This window comes from Brassica rapa, chromosome A01 (assembly GCF_000309985.2).
Source record: "Brassica rapa cultivar Chiifu-401-42 chromosome A01, CAAS_Brap_v3.01, whole genome shotgun sequence".
Taxonomy (NCBI): domain Eukaryota; kingdom Viridiplantae; phylum Streptophyta; class Magnoliopsida; order Brassicales; family Brassicaceae; genus Brassica; species Brassica rapa.
Genome location: NC_024795.2, coordinates 11929267 through 11946630, shown reverse-complemented (window position 1 = coordinate 11946630; position 17364 = coordinate 11929267). Strand labels below are relative to the sequence as shown.

The following is a 17364-nucleotide window of genomic DNA, read 5'->3' as shown; positions in this document are numbered from 1 at the left end:
GCAAAACGTCACACAGCAAATTCAGACTTATTAACAGCAAGTGGTTCGTTCGTTCACAAGAAGAAATAGAGTTTTGTTTACACACAAAAGATACAGAAATAAAACACAAAAGACGCATTGAAACTGAGAGATGGGGATGAACACTCTCTTTAGGAGAAACTGTAACATCCTTTTTTATTCTTGGGGCGTCTCTAAATCAAAGAAATGGAGATTTGTTTTTACAGCAGAGACTATTCAAGCCTCGAAGGTCATGGACTCTGCTTCTTTCCTTGTGGCATCGAATAGTACGGTCGACAGGTACCTCTCTCCGAAACTTGGGAACACCGCCTGTAACATAACAGTTCAGTTTGATTGCTGCTTATTTCTTTTTATATTTATATCAAAGCTTCTTTAACTTTTAGCTTTGTGGTGATGACATAAAATACAAAAAAAACTTACCACGAAAAGCTTCCCAGCGTTTTCTGGCCTCTTTGCAAGCTTAATTGCTGCGGCAGCTGCTGCACCAGATGATATTCCCACCTACAATTTTTTTTTTTTTAGATTTTCTTGTTAGAAACCTTTTCTCAATATGAAAATGAGAGCCTGATAGCCCTACAAACAACTGATCCTCTCCTAGTGAAGCCCACGTTTTGTTTTGAGTTGTTGAATCTTAAAAGGTCTCATCTTATCTAATAAGCAAATATCAGGGAAAATAAAAGAATTTGTTTGTTGTGAGATGTGGATTACTTACAAGAAGACCTTCTTTACGAGCAAGAAGCCTTGCCATGTCGATGGATTCATCACTTGAAACCTGTAGAAAGCGTTACAGGAGAAGATTGGAGGGAGAAGTCAAGTAAGAATTGTAGAAAGTTTCTGATTCAGTAATATAAAAAATATAAAAATTGGTGACTAGTCTTTACTTGAACAACTTCATCTATAAGATTAACCTCCAATACACTTGGTATAAAACCAGCGCCAATCCCTTGAATCTTGTGAGGGCCTTGGCATTTTCATCAAACATCAAGTGTTAAGCAACTTAATTTGGTAATCAAAGAATAAGACATGATGAGACAAACAAGGAGCATGCATGAACGTGGTAATAAATGGGGAGAGGGAATCAAAACTCACCTGGCTTTCCACCGGAGAGAATAGCACTTTCGATTGGCTCCACTCCATACAGCTGACAAAAGAGAGAAAACAAAGCCATCGAATTAGTTTAGACTCAAGAGTATGATTAAAGAGCTAAATGAATGAGAAAGATATGAAGCTTTTCACCTTAACGTTGGGGTTCTGTTCCTTAAGATACTTCCCTGCACCTGTGATGGTACCACCAGTACCAATCCCAGAAATAAAGCCATCGATTTTACCATCAGTGCCTTTCCAAATCTCAGGTCCAGTTGTCTCATAGTGGATCTGGAATTGGACAGTCAAAAGTTCAATAACAGACAGAAACATATTCACATAAGCACTAGTAAAATAAGAAGCCGTTACCTTTGGGTTAGCAGGGTTCTCAAACTGTTGGAGCATGTAACCATTGGGTGTTTTGGCCAATATCTCTTCAGCCTTTGCGATAGCGCCTTTCATGCCCTTGGCCGGGTCAGTTAAAACCAACTCAACACCAAAAGCTAAGAGAATGATTCTTCTCTCAACACTCATTGAAGCTGGCATGGTAATGATAAGCTTGTATCCCTTGGCAGCCGCCGTGAATGCTAACCCAACTCCCGTGTTTCCACTCGTTGGCTCAATCAACACACTCTAAATAAATAAAAAAACAATAAAAAGTCAAACATAAGGACCAAAGCCAACTAGTAGTGATTTGAAAGAATAAATATCTCCAAACAAACCTCTCCTGGTTTAATCAGACCCTTTTTCTCTGCATCAGAGATCATGCTAAAACCAATCCTGCACAAAAAAAAATTAATACAAAGTTGACTTCAACGCCGAGACTTAAAAAACATAAGGAGAGACTTGGGGGGAAAAAAACAGAAAACCTGTCTTTGACGCTGGAGCAGGGTTCCATCATCTCAAGCTTAGCAGCAACACGACCAACACATCCTTCAGCTACACTGTTCAGATACACCAACGGAGTGTTCCCAATCAACTGCCCAAAATAAACACAGTCAATCATTACATGATCATGGAACATAACTCTATAAATGAATACTGTATATATATATATATATATATCGAGAGAGAGAGAGAGCTTACTTCGGTGACATCATTAGCAATACGAGAGGCCATGGTGATTCAAGCTTCTTCACTGCTTATTATATTCACAAAGAAGAAAAACATTAAGTAACTACTATCTAAAACGCATCATCAAACATAAATCTCAACATGACTTAAACCACTAGAAGTACTAACATCGAGATTAGCTTAATCAGATACAATTAGCCGATCAATACAAACATAATTGAGAAAGAAAAAAACTGGGAAGAGGAAGACGATGATGATGATACCTTTTCCAGAGAGAGAGAGAGAAAAAGTCAATAACGTACGTTTGAAGAGAATAGAGAACGTATGGAATGGAATCAAATCGTCAGATGATCTGATTATATTACTTCTTCAATTCCTTTCTACAGCTAAGAATCGCCACATGCTTTGGATTTTTCTAATTTATCTTTGGTCAAATGTGTCACATGCTTTTGGGAGATAATATAATTAAAAAAACACAGGTGGTTGTTAACCAAAATTGCTTCCCGGTTCAATCAGGTCTAAGACGGTTTATTCCGGTTTACAAGGTTAACTTCAGCTCAAGCAGGTATAAGCTGGTTTATTCCGGTTTTATCATCCGCACCTTATCTCCTTTTGTCACCACAACAAGTATAGTCATCTCTCCCACTCAAACATAATCTCCTTGTCTCTGTTACTCATGGCGACTCTTCCTCTCCCTCAAATCTCCACAATCTCTCCCCCTAAACCTTATCTATCCAACACCTTCTCCTTCCCGTTACGGAACGTGAGTCTCTCGACAAGAAACCGCCGGATTTTTCTCGTCGGAGGAGTGGTTGCTCGTTCGTATAAAGTGGTGGTGGAGCAGGACGGAAAGACGACGGAACTGGAGGTTGAACCGGACGAGACTATTTTATCGAAGGCTCTTGAGTCGGGGATGGACGTGCCGTACGACTGCAATCTCGGCGTTTGTATGACTTGTCCGGCGAAACTCGTGACCGGAACGGTTGATCAGAGCGACGGGATGCTTAGCGAAGATGTGGTGGAACGTGGCTACGCGCTTCTGTGCGCTTCGTATCCAACTTCTGATTGTCACATTAAGATGATCCCTGAGGAAGAGCTCTTGTCTCTACAGCTCGCAACAGCTAACGACTAAACAATGGTCGTTAGTGCCGGTGTGGTTTTGTAATGAATTTTGCGTTTGAGTCTTTGAATGTCACTTGATTATCAAACATTCAGAAGGGTTAATGATTTTAGTCGTGCAGACTATCAAAGTGCTTGATATAATGTGTCTTGGCATGTAACTGTAACGCTATTAATCATTGTATGGGAAATTAATATACATGTCCTACTAATCAATGATGGCGTTGGCGATCGTGATAGAAAGAATTCATTATTAATAACACTTCTTATGCTCCTGCCCACTGAGATGCATTCATCATGAAAGACATATCACCTTTTGTTTTAGGGTCTTGGATGTGGTCTTGCGTAGCAGAAGCATTATTTACACAAATCCTTTTGCTTTAACACTTCTTATGAATGTTTGGTGCAGTAGCATTAAGAATCTGGCGTTTGGTTTTTCTGTGTGCAGAAGCATGATAATGTTTGATTTTTCTCCACTATTTAGACAATCATCTGGCGTTGCAGAAGCATTATTTACACAAATCCTTTTGTTTTAGGGTCTTCAATGTAGTATTCTCCTTCGTCTCAAAATCAACATAGTTTATTGAAGCTAAAATGATTCTTCAACCAACATATATTGGAAAGGTTAAAACGTTATTCTACAACAAAATTGACGTTTTCCTTTTCACCAAAGAAAACACACATTAATCTTTCAAAATTTCCACCCTAGAAGGATCGCAGTGCTTAGTTTACCACCTATGATTTGCACCAGCAAAATCGGAAACGCCATTCTTCTTCTTTTTTTTGAAACACCAATTCAGATTCACAAAGTACAGCACCAATACTACAGACTAGAGAGTGAAATCAAGAAAAAGGGCATCATATCATGATTTCATTCAGAAAGACATTACTGTGGGTCAAAACGTTGGTTCTGCATGAATCTTGTCTAATTGAAACATGTTAACCGTTCTCAAAAATGAGAAAAACATTATCATAAATAAATAAATAAAAGTTAGTAATAATATTTAAAACTAGATTTAGAAGCTACGTGAAGAAGACTCCTTGAGTCATTGCCGATTCATCCAACAGAAAAAATATTTAACAAACATCTAGCTAGAATAGTGTTTTGATAGAAGAAACAAGAGAATGACACTGATCACCTTCAACATGCTAAAATTACAGAGAAAGATCCAGGAAAAAGCTATTGGTGCACACTTAATACCAAGCTGCTCCAATCTTTTTAATCATGAAGCTGCAAGGTTTACCAGGAGATGAAACATCGACTGGAAGAAGTCCTCCACCAACTAAATGGTACAAAGATTCGTTTAGTGATCTCACACAAACCAATAAAAGAAAAAACCTGAAACTGGACGGACCTGAGTTTACTATGTTCCCACGGTCTATAACCAAGTTACGTCAACCAGATAGATCCTGCAAGATTTTCATCTATCATCAACGAAAAAGCTAGATAGATGCAACAGGCAAGCTCACAGATTGTATTTATTACCAGTGAGCCATGTGTAAGTCCGTCATCAAGAGGAGCTGTAAAATCTCCAAGACTTCCTTGTCCATCACTATCATTGGCACATTCTTCCACCCTTTTCATATCTTTTTCAATCTTTCTTTTGGTTTTCCGCGTTAACTGACTGAGTATCTCATCCGAGATCAGAGTAGCTGCGGAACCAACTTCACGTGGTTTGGCCACTTCTTCCCCACTATTGACCTGCTTAAGAAGGGCTTCGTAAGCCTTGATAATAGACCAATATGCAGTTCCCCGGGGGCTTATATAAACTGCATCTAAGTAGTCTCTATTCCTTCTAGGTCTATAGTCAATAGTCCACCCTGCTTCCAGCAACATTTCTCTAATTCGCTCACGTAATCTTTGCTTTTCCGTGCCTGAACCGCGCTTGACCTTCCCTTCTCTGGTTTTTGGAAGGGCTGCCGCCTCAGGTAGAGTTTTATCTCTTTCAATCTTCAAAACATTGTGAGGTTGAGTGATCCTCTTCTGCAGCCGCCCTGAAGAATCACTATCTTCAGAATCTTGGTCATGGCCCTTGCTTTTCATGGGTGGTATTTTCAACCCATTGGAGTGTATCCTTGCAGGGGGAAGCATAATTTCAGTCTTTACAGCGGGCTGCGACTGGATAGCGACACGTATTTTACCAGTCTCCCCAGGTTTTTGAGGTTGGACATGAGGGGAACTTTGAGGTAACCCTCTCAGCATCCTATTATGCTTGTTGGGCATCACCTTGAGGACACCATTTTTCCCCTGAACCCTGATTGGTCGATCAGAATTCATGTCAAGCTTGTAGTTCTTCTTATCTAAAGATGGTCTTCTTCTCTTCCTCTCAATATCTAAATATTTACTACTAGAGGCAGTTCCACATTCCCTATTAGTGCCAAATTGAGCAGACCCCATATATGATTTCTTACTACCATCATAGGATCTCCTCAATAACTCCACTACCTCCTCCTCCTCCTCATCTTCTAATCTATGCCTCTCCTTCCACTCTCTGCTATTTCCAAGAAAACAATCCTCAGGATAATCCCTTTTCACCCCAAAACGAGGCTCTTCTACATTGCCATAGTGTGCCATGAGGGGCTTATCGCTAGACTCGGAATCACTCGTCTCCGGAAAGGAAGAAAAGTCACCAAGCCCATCGCTCTTCTTCTTGAGAATCAAGCAACCAGAGGAGCTTCGTTTTTTGATTAAAACACCACCGGATCTCCTCCCACCTCTCTCCATGTACACCACTCCAATTTCAGCACAATGTAATCACACCCGAGGGCGAAGAACCCTAGGAACGCCAGATCTATATCCCAAATTGCAATCACACCATCAATCTCCCCACGGCGAAGAACCCTAGATCTAACAGATTGATACTTACCGATCAAAATGGACGGCTCCGATGGATTCGATCCTTTCGATTGAGAGGATTTGATTAAAAGGAGACGAGAGAGCTTTTAGGGTCGAAAGAAGAGGAGAGAGAGATGACTCATTATTGTTGTTTGTTGATGCGGGAGTTGTTGTTTTAATGGAGAGGGATGAATTTCATCCTCACCGGCTGTAGCAGGTACACCCAATGTTACAGTAACCGGTCACCGACCCAAATTGTACCCATTGGTTTGGTTTACACGTACGTACGTCCGGTTTTTATCGCCCAATGGAAATGTTACTAGAAATTAAAATTAAACACTGTAATCCAAAATTTCTCAAGCTTCCATTATAATAACTTGGAAGTATCTTAACAAATTGTGGACTAAAATTCCTCAAAGAGCTGAACGTCATTGATCGGAAAAGAGAAAATCGCCGAGAAAGATTCTTGGTGCTGAGATCAAGACTCCATCCGTAGAGCTCGAGCGTACTAGCGAGAGAACAGTTTTATTACTTTTTAGTTTTTGCCTATGCTTAATCGCAACGACGTCGTAATGACTTATATTACAAAAGTTTACTGATTAGTCTTATAAGTGAAACATTGTCTGCCTTCGCTCTTGTAGCTAGATTGGTCTGCGAAGGCACTCTATGTGCAACGTGTGACGCTTTCGATGCTCGAGCAAGGCACACTTATAAGAAAGAAACAGAAGACAAGAAGGTCGAGATATGTATGTATATATATATAAATTTATCAATAACATATGAGGTATTCTAAAATATCTCTTTTTATAAAGGAATAATCATAAAGCAATTGATATAATTCATTTTGATAAAAAAGTGAAAAAAAAATCTGGGGATAAGTTTTTTTATGAATTATTTACCTAAAATTATAAAAAGGTTTTAGCAAAGTTGCTTTAAGTGAATTGAACTAAAGAAAATGGTTAAATACTAACATATATGCATCGAAAAATCACTAAAACACTGAAAATTATTAAAACACAAAAATTTTAGATATTTTAGAAATTATAATCTTTAGCAAAATGGCTTTGAGTGAATAGAACTTAAGAAAATTGTTAAAATACTAACTTATAAATGCGTCGAAAATTTATTAAAACACTGGAATACTAGAGATTGTTTAAACTAAAGCATTTCCACTCGACTGAGATATATAGACTTTTTTTCATTTGATTCTTGTGTTATTAGGACCGGTCTTGGCCAAGCCAAGCGACATTCGCTTGGACTTCCAAAAGTTTTGAAAAAAATTCTAGGCCCCCAAATTTGTAAAAAAGAAAAAAAAATTAGGTTCCTAAATTACCAAAATCTTTATTAAATTGTCTAAGACCTCCAAAATCGTAGAACTGGCCATGCGTATTATATCTTATTCATTTGCATATGGATTATCATACAAAGACATGTTCAACAACTTTTGTTGAAAGAAACCAAAATGCTAAAAAAAAAATAGTGATCACAGTTCAATCATCATCTTATGAACCATACACAACTTTGTTTTCCGTTTCATTGGATAATGTGATGTGATGTAAGAAAGCCATGTCTATGTTCGGTTAAGGAGGAGACTCCGTTTCATCGTCATCAAAGGGATTAAAGGAAGTTTTGCAGTCCATCTGCTTTTTCGTATCCGCCATAGTTTGAAGCTTTGAACTCTGTCTCTTGCATTTTGTGGTGTCCGTCAGACGTATAACATATTAACCGGGAACTAGACCACCATCTTAAGAAGCGGAATTCACATCCTCACACGGTTGGTGTTGTTTATATCCTGAAGGTGATGAGAACAGTAGGTCTCTCACGTGTACATCAAACAGACATGTGAAGCAAGTTGCTAAACAGAGAAAGAGAAACACACTAGATTAAAAATTTGGACAAACATATAAAATGGACAGAATCCACAAGTGTTTAAGCTCCTGTTAATACAAGTCACACTAGAATCGAACAAGCTTCCATTACAGTGTGGCAATGTCATATACCAATCAAAACTTAAAGAAATTTGATCTGTCAAAGAAAGGAATCCTAGTGGAGCTATCAGCAACTCCATTATCAGATACATTGTTTCTCACCAATCAAGCTATTCAAACCAGACCCTCGCCAACAAAAAGGGGAACTTAGAAAATAAGGATATTTATAGATACTGAATGAGCTAACCTGAAGAGGAGGAGGAGAAGTGCAGGACATTGATTCGTGATGCTGAGATTGAGACACCGTACTTCGAAATCGAGGAGGAGAAGAAAAGGCGATTGATGTTCTCCAAGGAAGCAAAAACCTAACTATGAGAAAGTGAGAGGTGGTCTCAGAAGCTTAGCGGAGGAGGTGTGGCTTAAGATGGCCGGCGGGAAGAGAGTTCCATGGTAGAGAGTAGAGAAAACACTTTGATTTTTGCCCATAAAATTGGCAGCGACTTTGTAACATTTGATGTTTTAAGGAAAATAAGAATAGAACACAAACCGCTTTCGCTCTTAAAGCTTGACTGGTCTGCGAAGGCACTCTTAAGTGCAACGCGTGACGAGTTCAATGCTCGAGCAAGGCATGAAGAAGAAAAGACGAAAACAAGAATGTTGGGGATATATAATGCATATGTATGTTATATATGTGTGTGTTCCCATATCATTTGAGGTATTCTAAAATATCTCTTTTTTACAAAAGGATAATCCTTAAACATTTGTAATATCTTTTTTTTTGGACAACAACATTTGTAATATCTATTTTGCATAAAACATGAAGAATTGGGGGTCCATGTTTTTGCTAGGTTCTGTTCACGGATGTTAAAAGTGAAAGTTTTTAGCCTAGTCCAACCATATATAATATAAACCTAGCATTATTGTAATCCTAACCATTTTTAATTCATTTGTAAATGAATGAACTAAACCTTTTTTTTGGTCAAAAAAAAAAAAAAAAAAAAGGTTTAGTTCATTCATTTACAAATGAATTAAAAATGGTTAGGATTACAATAATGCTAGGTTTATATTATGCAGGGTCCTATCTGGTGGATATTATGCTCAGCCGTAGGCTATGGGCGGAGGAGAAGCAATGCTAGACTGCTAGTCGCCGGCGGGGGAGATACGATGGTGATGGGGTTTGTAGCTGAATGAAACTAATCCGACTCTGTACAAGCTGATAGAACCCACCGTCTTCGCTACCACCATTGGCTGTGTACATGCATGTACAGTCTACACACTTTTCACTAGTAGAAATCTTGCTCATAACCACGAAACAGCTACGAAATTTTCGTGGCAAATTTGAAAATGCTACGAAAATACTATGAAAATAAAACGTAGCAAACAAAAGCCACGAAAATACAATTCGTATATAAATCGTAGCAAAAAAGTCACGATACTGCCACAAGATAAAACGTAGCAAACTATAGCCACGAAAAAAGGTAGAATAAAGTAAACATAGTTAATAATTACTCCTAAATTTCTATTGGTTAAGATAAGAGGGTGAGGATCGCAATTTTTGCCCATTGATTAAATCAAATCAATGGTTCAGATTCATTTATCTGTGCTTCTTTCTCTCTCTCCAAACTCTCTTCTCTCGATATCTTTTCCTAATCTTATTCTCTCCAGAACTCTATCTCTTCAACAACACAACTCTGTCTTAATCTCTCACAATCACTCACAGCCCTCTTCTTCTCCATCTACAACAACGAAGTTTAACAACAACCGTCACGCTCTTCACCACCACCACCGTCACGCTCTTCACCACCATCACCGGTAGCGTCTCTCTCTCTCTCTCTCTCTCTCTCTCTCTCTCTCTCTCTCTCTCTCTCTCCTTCTCTCTTCTGTGCGTTGAATCTGAGTTTATTTATTTTGGTAAAGGAAGCTGGAGGAGGCAGAGCAGATTGATGGAGGAGGAGGTAGCAGAGGCGGTGACTCATGAGCTGAGCCGGCTTAAAGATTGAAGATAAGAAGAAGCGTGACGGCGGAGGAGGCGTGAATCGCTTCATCCATAACACCACCGGTGGCTCCAGAAACAAATCGAGTCGCCGCTTCAGGCGTAGTATCCGGAGGTGTCGGTGGTGAAGCTGGTGGCGGTACCGGTGGTTGAGCCGGCGTACATATTTGTGTATATATATATGATATATATTTATAATTTGTTTTCTATATATTTTGTAATTTCATTAATAAAAATTAATTTTTTCTAATTTAGTAATTTTTTTTTATAATTTTTTTTTTAATTTTTTTCTTTAAAAAGACACGTTTTAGCCACGATTTGTTTCGTAGCTAGAACAGACACGCAAATTTTCGTAGCAAACTGTAACAATATTGGCCACGAAAATGTCGCAGCAAATCGTGGCAATTTGCTACGTTTTTTGACACGGTCAATTTTTGCTACGATCGTATACGTACGATTTAATTTCCGTAGCATTTCGTGGCTTCCTCTCTCTATACCCACGAAATTTGGGTTATAGCCACGAAAAATAGTGTGGCTGTGGGGGTTTTTTTTACTAGTGTTTGTTTCCTAGTCAGTGTGTTCACCACAAGTTTTACATTTTCCTTAGAAGTATCTTCAAGTTGTTTCTGTGCTATATCTTTGACATCGTTATTTGCTAATATTTGTTTCAAAATGTGTTCTTTTGGTTTGTTGGTTCAGTTGATGTCCTATTGTGTATCTAAGGGTGTGATTAACCCCAGTTTCTTAGCTGAGGTTCTTAATTCATGATTCGATACTTTTTTTGTTTTTTTTTTTTGTTTTTACACTTTTCGGCTAAGAGACGGCTCTTATATCTCTTATTTAAGAAACCGTTCTTAGCTTTTCTTCATTAAAATAAAAAAAAAACTAAGAACCATCTATTAATCGAAGGTAAAAATCTCAGTTAAAAGACTGGAGTTATTGGAGTTAATCATGGTCTAAGAGCATCCGCTGCTGTGGAGTCTCTCTCCAGAATCTTTTACTCATTAAATATTAATATTTTCATTAATTGATTAAGTGATAAATCATAAATAAAAGTAAACCAATAAAAAAGTTACAAGGTTTGTAAGTGACTTTGTTTCTGATTAAGTCCTGACATTGGTTACAACTTTGCGGCTTGGTCTCAGCGTCAGGTTCTGGGGGTGGCATATTCTTTTGTGAGCCAAGGCTTGACAACGCACTCTCCAACGCTGCTGGTTTGGCTGTTTTTGCAGATATATTGTTTAAGGTGATTGATTGTTTATGTAGCCACAAACTGGATTCATAAATTAATGCAAAAGCACATCTTCTTACTTAATACTCCATCTGTTTTTAAAAGATCCATATGTTTTTAAAAGATGCATATTTTAAACTTTTCATATTTATTAAGAAAACTCATTAAATATAAATTGTTTTTTGTGAATAACAATTTTTCATAATTTTTAGTCAATAGAAATTCAATAAACACCATTAATTTTTTTTGAAACTTACAATTTTTCATAAAATCATACATTGAAAAAGTAAAAAATGTATCTTTTTAAAACAATTTTTTTTCCAGAACATACTTCTTTTAGGAACAGAAGGAGTATGTTTTGTTTTCCCTTCAGGTGAGGGAAAAAATCAGAAGGAGCAATACCCAGGAACCGTTTTACACAGAGGCAAGAACTATGCTAGTGAATCTAGGCATAGAGGAATACGAGAAGAACTTCGAGAACGAACATCTCACTTATAGGTTATTTATACATCTCCTTCAAGCTTCAAGCTTGCGTTTACTCTGTAGCAACTAAAAACTAATCCTAGTCTTGTCTCCCTTTTGATGACTTGAGCTACAAGAAGTGAACAATCCACCAGGGGAAAGGTTTCGGAGAGTAGATCACATTAAGAGGTTTGAATACAAGCTTCTCTATTCTAACATGGATTAAAGATATGAACTGGATCCAACCATGCTCTGTTGTTTTGAGTGTAGGTATCTGTAGGAGATGGATTACATCCCTCCACAAGGCCCATCACATAACAGGCCCTAGCCCGACAAGGTTGATCAAGTTTAGTCGGCTTAGCGGCTAGAGACGTCAGCTCGACCTCAGAGTACTTTAAGCCGGTCAGCTAAGCCGATCAGCTATACTCGGCTTGGATGAAACAGTACTAAGGCCCACATACTCGGCCTTTGGGCGACAAGGCCCAAAGGATAGGCGCGATTAGGGCACCACGCAGAAGGGCACTATAAGAGAGAAGGAGGAGGCAACGAAAAGAGGACTTTTGGACAAATCACATACTAAGCGGCTAGATTTAGGGTTTCCTAATCATCTCTTTGATCTCGTCGTTTAAACCTCTGATCTTGTCTCCTCACCTTTGATCAGTCTTGTAATCCACTGTGTTGATTCTAATAAAAACGTCTTTAGTCACCCCATTTTCTAAGTTATCATTCTAATCGACCGAATCCTGTACAAACAATTGGCGCCCACCGTGGGGCCTGGCTAAAGCAACGTTCTAGATCTACATGGCTCAAGACGACGCCGCCTTCGGCGCCCCAGGCGAGGAACCGACGCCTACGCCTGCGGCCGCGCCGCCCATCACCTCAGAATTCATGAGCTCCGTCATGGCTCGACTCGCCCGCCAAGACGAAGTCCAAAAGACAACCAACGACCAACTCGCTGCGTTGGTCGCGGCGCTCACAGTCCCTGAGGGACAAACGAGCCGTCCCCAGCTGACACGCCGCCGCCTCTTCAACACAAATCCTACGGCAGCCGGAGTCGACCATATCTCTGACGACTCGGAGCCTAACGAAGCCTTTCTCGCAGACGCTCCCCCAGCAGGCTCAGATCTCACGACAATACGCGAGCTCGCCGAGCTCAAACTCAGCCTTCAACAAATGGGAGAGAAGATCCACCATGTAACCAGCGCAGCTCCGCAAATAGAGAGTGTACTCGCCGCAACCTCGCGCACTCCTTTTACTCGCGCGCTAACTAGCGTCCAACTCGGAAAGATAGAAAAGCTGCGCCTACCTGAATACAAGCCCGGCGGAGACCCGGTAGAACATATGACCGCTTTTAACATCGCGATGGCGCGAGCCCGTCTCCCCGACGACGAAAGGGACGCAGGTTACTGCCAGCTGTTCGTCGAGACTCTTCACGAGCAAGCCCTGACTTGGTTCTCCCAGTTGGAGGAGAACTCAATCGGATGTTTCCGCGACCTATCAGCAGCTTTTCTCAAGACATACATCATGTTCACAAAGCGCAGCGCCACCGCGTCCAGCCTATGGAATCTCAATCAGAAAAAGGACCAGAGCTTGCGCGACTACATGGAGAAATTCAAAGCCGTAGTGTCGAAGATTGAGATCCCAGACGGAATCGCTATCGATGCATTGCGCAACACCTTGTGGGTCCACTCCAAGTTCCGAGAAGACCTGTACCAGAATCCAACCAAGTCGCTCCAAGACGCTATCGCGCGCTCCGATAACTTCATCCGAATGGAGGAGGACACCAACGCAATCCTCAGCAAGATGAGCGCACCCAAGGCTCCAGCGGCTAAGAACGCAAATGCGCGACAAGAACCGCGCCAACACGCTCCAAACGACAAAAACGGTCCCAAGGATGGTTACATGTATGTCGTGAACGAGAATAACGCACCAATCTCCACTCTCGTAGTTCGCGGGGAGGGGTGGAACAAGTGGGTAAGAGAACTCGAGTCATCCGACCAAAAAGTCGATTCTGTTTGCACCACCCAACCCGCAGCTGGAGTCGGATCAGCAGCAGGACCTTCCCGGACCGTCGACCTCACCAAGCATTGCAAGTATCACGACGTCAAAGGACACGATACCTCAGAATGCAAATCTCTCTACGCGCATTACCTCTCGTCCCTTGCAAGCGGCGAGTTTAAGTTTGAGCCATTGAAAGCCAAACCAAAGAACGGTAAGAGCTGGAGCAAGAACAAAGAACGAAGGTCCCAGCGCAAAGCCACTGGCAGAGGTCGACAAAACGACGCTCCGCAACGAGACGACGAGGAAGAAACCCCAAGGGATAACGGCGGGGGAGACTCCTCAGCTGACGAAGAGCATCCGGCTAATCGCAGACGCATTGAGGTTATACTCTCTCAGCAATCCTTGTCGTCCGACGAAGATAATGACGATCCGCCTGTACCTGGAGACCTGAGAGACAGCCTTAAACGGCGACTCGCACCGGAAAATGGAAGCGACACCACACGCAGAGATCTCCGGACGATGCTAGATGCACGAAAGTCTCGGCGCATCTCGACAAGCGTTGGCAACAACAACGAAGGGCCAGTCGGCGACCTCCGAGAAAAACTCAATGCCGGAGTAAGCGATCTCCGCGTGAAGCTTAACAAGTCAAAATCAACAGACTTACGACGAAAGTTGGAACGAGCTAACGGTCAACCTCAACTTCCACCCCCTGATACCAGCGTACCGAAAGACCTCCGCGCCTTACTGAACTCCAAGCGAGTCCAAACGGGACAGTCTTTAAACGTCATCATGGGGGGGGTCCCCTAGCGGCGACTCAGTCCGTTCCGTGAAAGACTATCGTCGACAAGTCACGACGTCCCAGAAGTGGCCGAGTAAACCGTCGAGTCATCCTCCAATAAATTTCTCATCAGATGACGCTGAAGGTGTTCACGCGTCCCATAATGATCCCCTCCTCGTCGTCCTCGGAATTGGAGAGTATGATGTCACCAAGATCCTTATTGACACCGGGAGTTCCGTTGACCTCATCTTCCGAGGAACTCTGCAGAAGATGGGAGTCGACCTCGACGACATAAAAGCGTCCTCCAGAACGCTAACAGGATTCAACGGGTCATCCGAAACCATCTTGGGAACGATCCGTCTCCCGGTGCGCGCATGCGGCGTTACTCGAACGGTCAAATTCGCCGTCGTTAGCACGAAAGCTCCGTATCACGCTATACTCGGTACTCCTTGGTTACACTCGATGCAGGCTGTCCCCTCCACCTACCATCAGTGCGTCAAGTTTCCCGGAGTGGACGGGAAGATAAAAACATTGCGTGGGGACCAAAAGGCCGCTAGGGATCTCCTAGTCGCCACGGTCAAACTCCAACGAGCGTCGCTACCCGTGAACTCAGTGTCCCCTCCAACCCCAAAAGTCTACTCCCAGGAAAACGAGGTTCTCGAGTTACCTGTTGATGATGCCGACCAGAGTCGCACCGTGAGAGTTGGCGCATACCTCTCCGATGAAATGCAGCAGTCAGTCCTGGATTTCCTCAGACAGAACGTATCCACATTCGCTTGGTCTATGGCAGACATGAAAGGCATTGACCCGACTATAACGACGCACGAGCTAAATGTCGACCCAACTTTCAAACCTATCCGACAGAAGAGACGTAAGCTCGGCCCCGATAGGTCGAAGGCCGTGAACGAGGAAGTCGACAGGCTACTCGGTGCAGGTTCGATTGCCGAGGTCCGCTACCCCGAATGGTTGGCAAACCCAGTAGTCGTCAAAAAGAAAAACGGCAAGTGGCGCGTCTGCGTCGACTTCACCGACCTGAATAAAGCCTGCCCAAAGGATAGCTACCCTCTTCCCAACATCGACCGCTTAGTCGAGTCTACAGCTGGAAACGAGATGCTAACCTTCATGGACGCCTTCTCCGGTTACAACCAAATAATGATGCACCCGGATGACCGCGAGAAGACGGCCTTCATCACAGATAGGGGAACCTATTGCTACAAGGTCATGCCATTCGGCCTGAAGAACGCCGGAGCAACCTACCAAAGGCTTGTGAACAAAATGTTCGCAGATAAGCTGGGTACCACTATGGAAGTGTACATAGACGACATGCTGGCTAAGTCGCTCCATGCCACCGATCACCTCCGCCATCTACAAGAATGCTTCGAAACTCTCAACAAGTACGGCATGAAGCTAAACCCAGCAAAGTGCACGTTCGGGGTCTCTTCTGGCGAGTTCCTTGGGTACATTGTCACACAACGAGGAATCGAGGCGAACCCAAAGCAAATATCCGCGGTTCTAAACCTCCCGAGTCCGAAGAACAGCAGAGAAGTGCAGCGGCTCACGGGCAGGATAGCCGCTCTAAATCGATTCATCTCCAGATCCACCGACAAGTGCCTGCCATTCTACGATCTCCTGCGAGGAAACAAAAAGTTCATTTGGGATGAGAAGTGCGAGGAAGCGTTCACTCAACTCAAACAGTACCTGACCACGCCCCCAGTACTCGCTAAGCCAGACGTCGGTGATGTTCTATCTCTCTATGTCGCAGTATCACAGGCTGCAGTCAGCAGCGTTCTGATAAAAGAAGACCGCGGCGAGCAAAAGCCCATCTTCTACACGAGCCGACGCATGACAGCACCAGAAACGCGTTACCCAACGCTAGAAAAGATGGCTTTAGCAGTCGTTGAAGCAGCGCGAAAACTACGACCGTATTTCCAGTCGCACTCTGTGGAAGTACTGACTGATCAGCCTCTCCGAACGATACTCCAGAACACTAACAGATCCGGCAGACTCACAAAGTGGGCCATCGAACTCGGCGAGCTCGATATCATCTACAAGAACCGCACGGCAGCGAAATCCCAGGTTCTGGCCGACTTCTTGGTCGAACTGGCCCCGGAATTAGAGCAGGATCTCACACTCCCAAACTCAAACTGGACACTGCACGTCGACGGATCGTCGACCAACAAGGGGGCAGGCGCCGGTGTCCAATTGCAGTCCCCGACCGGTGAGCTAATCAGACAATCTTTCAGCTTTGGCTTCCCCGCGTCAAACAACGAGGCAGAATATGAATCTCTGATCGCAGGACTCCGCTTAGCAAAAGCCGTCAAAGCTAAACGACTAAGCGCTTATTGCGACTCCCAGTTAGTCGCCAGTCAGTTCAGTGGCGACTACGACGCCCGCAACGATCGAATGGACGCCTATCTCAAAATAGTGCAAAGCCTGGCAGCAGAGTTCGAATTCTTCGAACTCATCAAAGTTCCGAGAGGCGAGAACGTCTGCGCCGATGCCCTCGCCGCCCTTGGCAGCAAGCTTCGTGATCAAGTGAAAAGAACCATCCCGATACATCGTATCGAGAAACCAGCATCGACGTCCTAACCGATCAAACCCTCATCGCCCAAGTCGTTGAACCCGCCACTCCAGACGACGATGGGTTTGGCCCTGACTGGAGAACTGAATTCATCGACTACCTCTCGAAAGGGGAACTCCCAGCAGAAAAATGGGCAGCTCGCCGGCTAAAAACCCGCAGCGCCCATTACGTTGTTCTCGACAATGAACTGCACAGATGGACTGCGAGTAAGGTGCTCTTAAAATGCATCCATGGCGACGAGACAGCAAGGGTTATGGCGG

At 42.7% G+C, this 17364-nt stretch overlaps 3 protein-coding genes and 1 long non-coding RNA gene across 7 annotated transcripts; 2 read left to right on the top strand and 2 right to left on the bottom strand.

The window, feature by feature from the left end:
- Positions 1 to 8: 8 nt before the first annotated feature.
- On the bottom strand, positions 9 to 2718 carry LOC103871539 (cysteine synthase). Of its 3 annotated transcripts, none has more exons than XM_009149808.3 (11): positions 2478 to 2718; positions 2188 to 2239; positions 1971 to 2080; positions 1824 to 1881; positions 1471 to 1734; positions 1255 to 1392; positions 1108 to 1159; positions 900 to 979; positions 731 to 790; positions 439 to 519; positions 9 to 327 (listed from the first exon to the last, which is right to left on the bottom strand). In XM_009149808.3, exons 2-11 carry the CDS (start codon positions 2218 to 2220, stop codon positions 235 to 237), a joined length of 969 nt encoding a protein of 322 aa, XP_009148056.1. In that variant the 5' UTR covers positions 2221 to 2239; positions 2478 to 2718; the 3' UTR covers positions 9 to 234. The 3 variants fall into 3 exon arrangements, with proteins under 3 accessions (XP_009148056.1, XP_009148046.1, XP_033137488.1); XM_009149798.3 differs by having other exon boundaries at positions 2439 to 2680; XM_033281597.1 differs by lacking the exon at positions 2478 to 2718 and adding an exon at positions 2344 to 2362.
- Positions 2719 to 2790: 72 nt separating this feature from the next.
- Positions 2791 to 3510, top strand: LOC103871530 (ferredoxin C 1, chloroplastic). The gene has a single exon (XM_009149787.3). The coding sequence runs from the start codon at positions 2852 to 2854 to the stop codon at positions 3305 to 3307; it is 456 nt and encodes a 151-aa protein (XP_009148035.1). The 5' UTR covers positions 2791 to 2851; the 3' UTR covers positions 3308 to 3510.
- Positions 3511 to 4250: 740 nt separating this feature from the next.
- Positions 4251 to 6342, bottom strand: LOC103871512. 2 transcript variants are annotated; one of them, XM_009149778.3, is made up of 4 exons: positions 6162 to 6342; positions 4781 to 6086; positions 4650 to 4704; positions 4251 to 4577 (listed from the first exon to the last, which is right to left on the bottom strand). In XM_009149778.3, exons 2-3 carry the CDS (start codon positions 6017 to 6019, stop codon positions 4690 to 4692), a joined length of 1254 nt encoding a protein of 417 aa, XP_009148026.1. In that variant the 5' UTR covers positions 6020 to 6086; positions 6162 to 6342; the 3' UTR covers positions 4251 to 4577; positions 4650 to 4689. The 2 variants fall into 2 exon arrangements, with proteins under 2 accessions (XP_009148026.1, XP_009148018.1); XM_009149770.3 differs by having other exon boundaries at positions 4781 to 6275.
- A 233-nt stretch (positions 6343 to 6575) lies between these two features.
- On the top strand, positions 6576 to 10305 carry LOC117128888. Its single transcript, XR_004452299.1, has 3 exons — positions 6576 to 9065; positions 9118 to 9870; positions 9976 to 10305. It is a non-coding gene; the product is annotated as an uncharacterized LOC117128888 (long non-coding RNA).
- The last annotated feature ends 7059 nt before the right edge of the window (positions 10306 to 17364 follow it).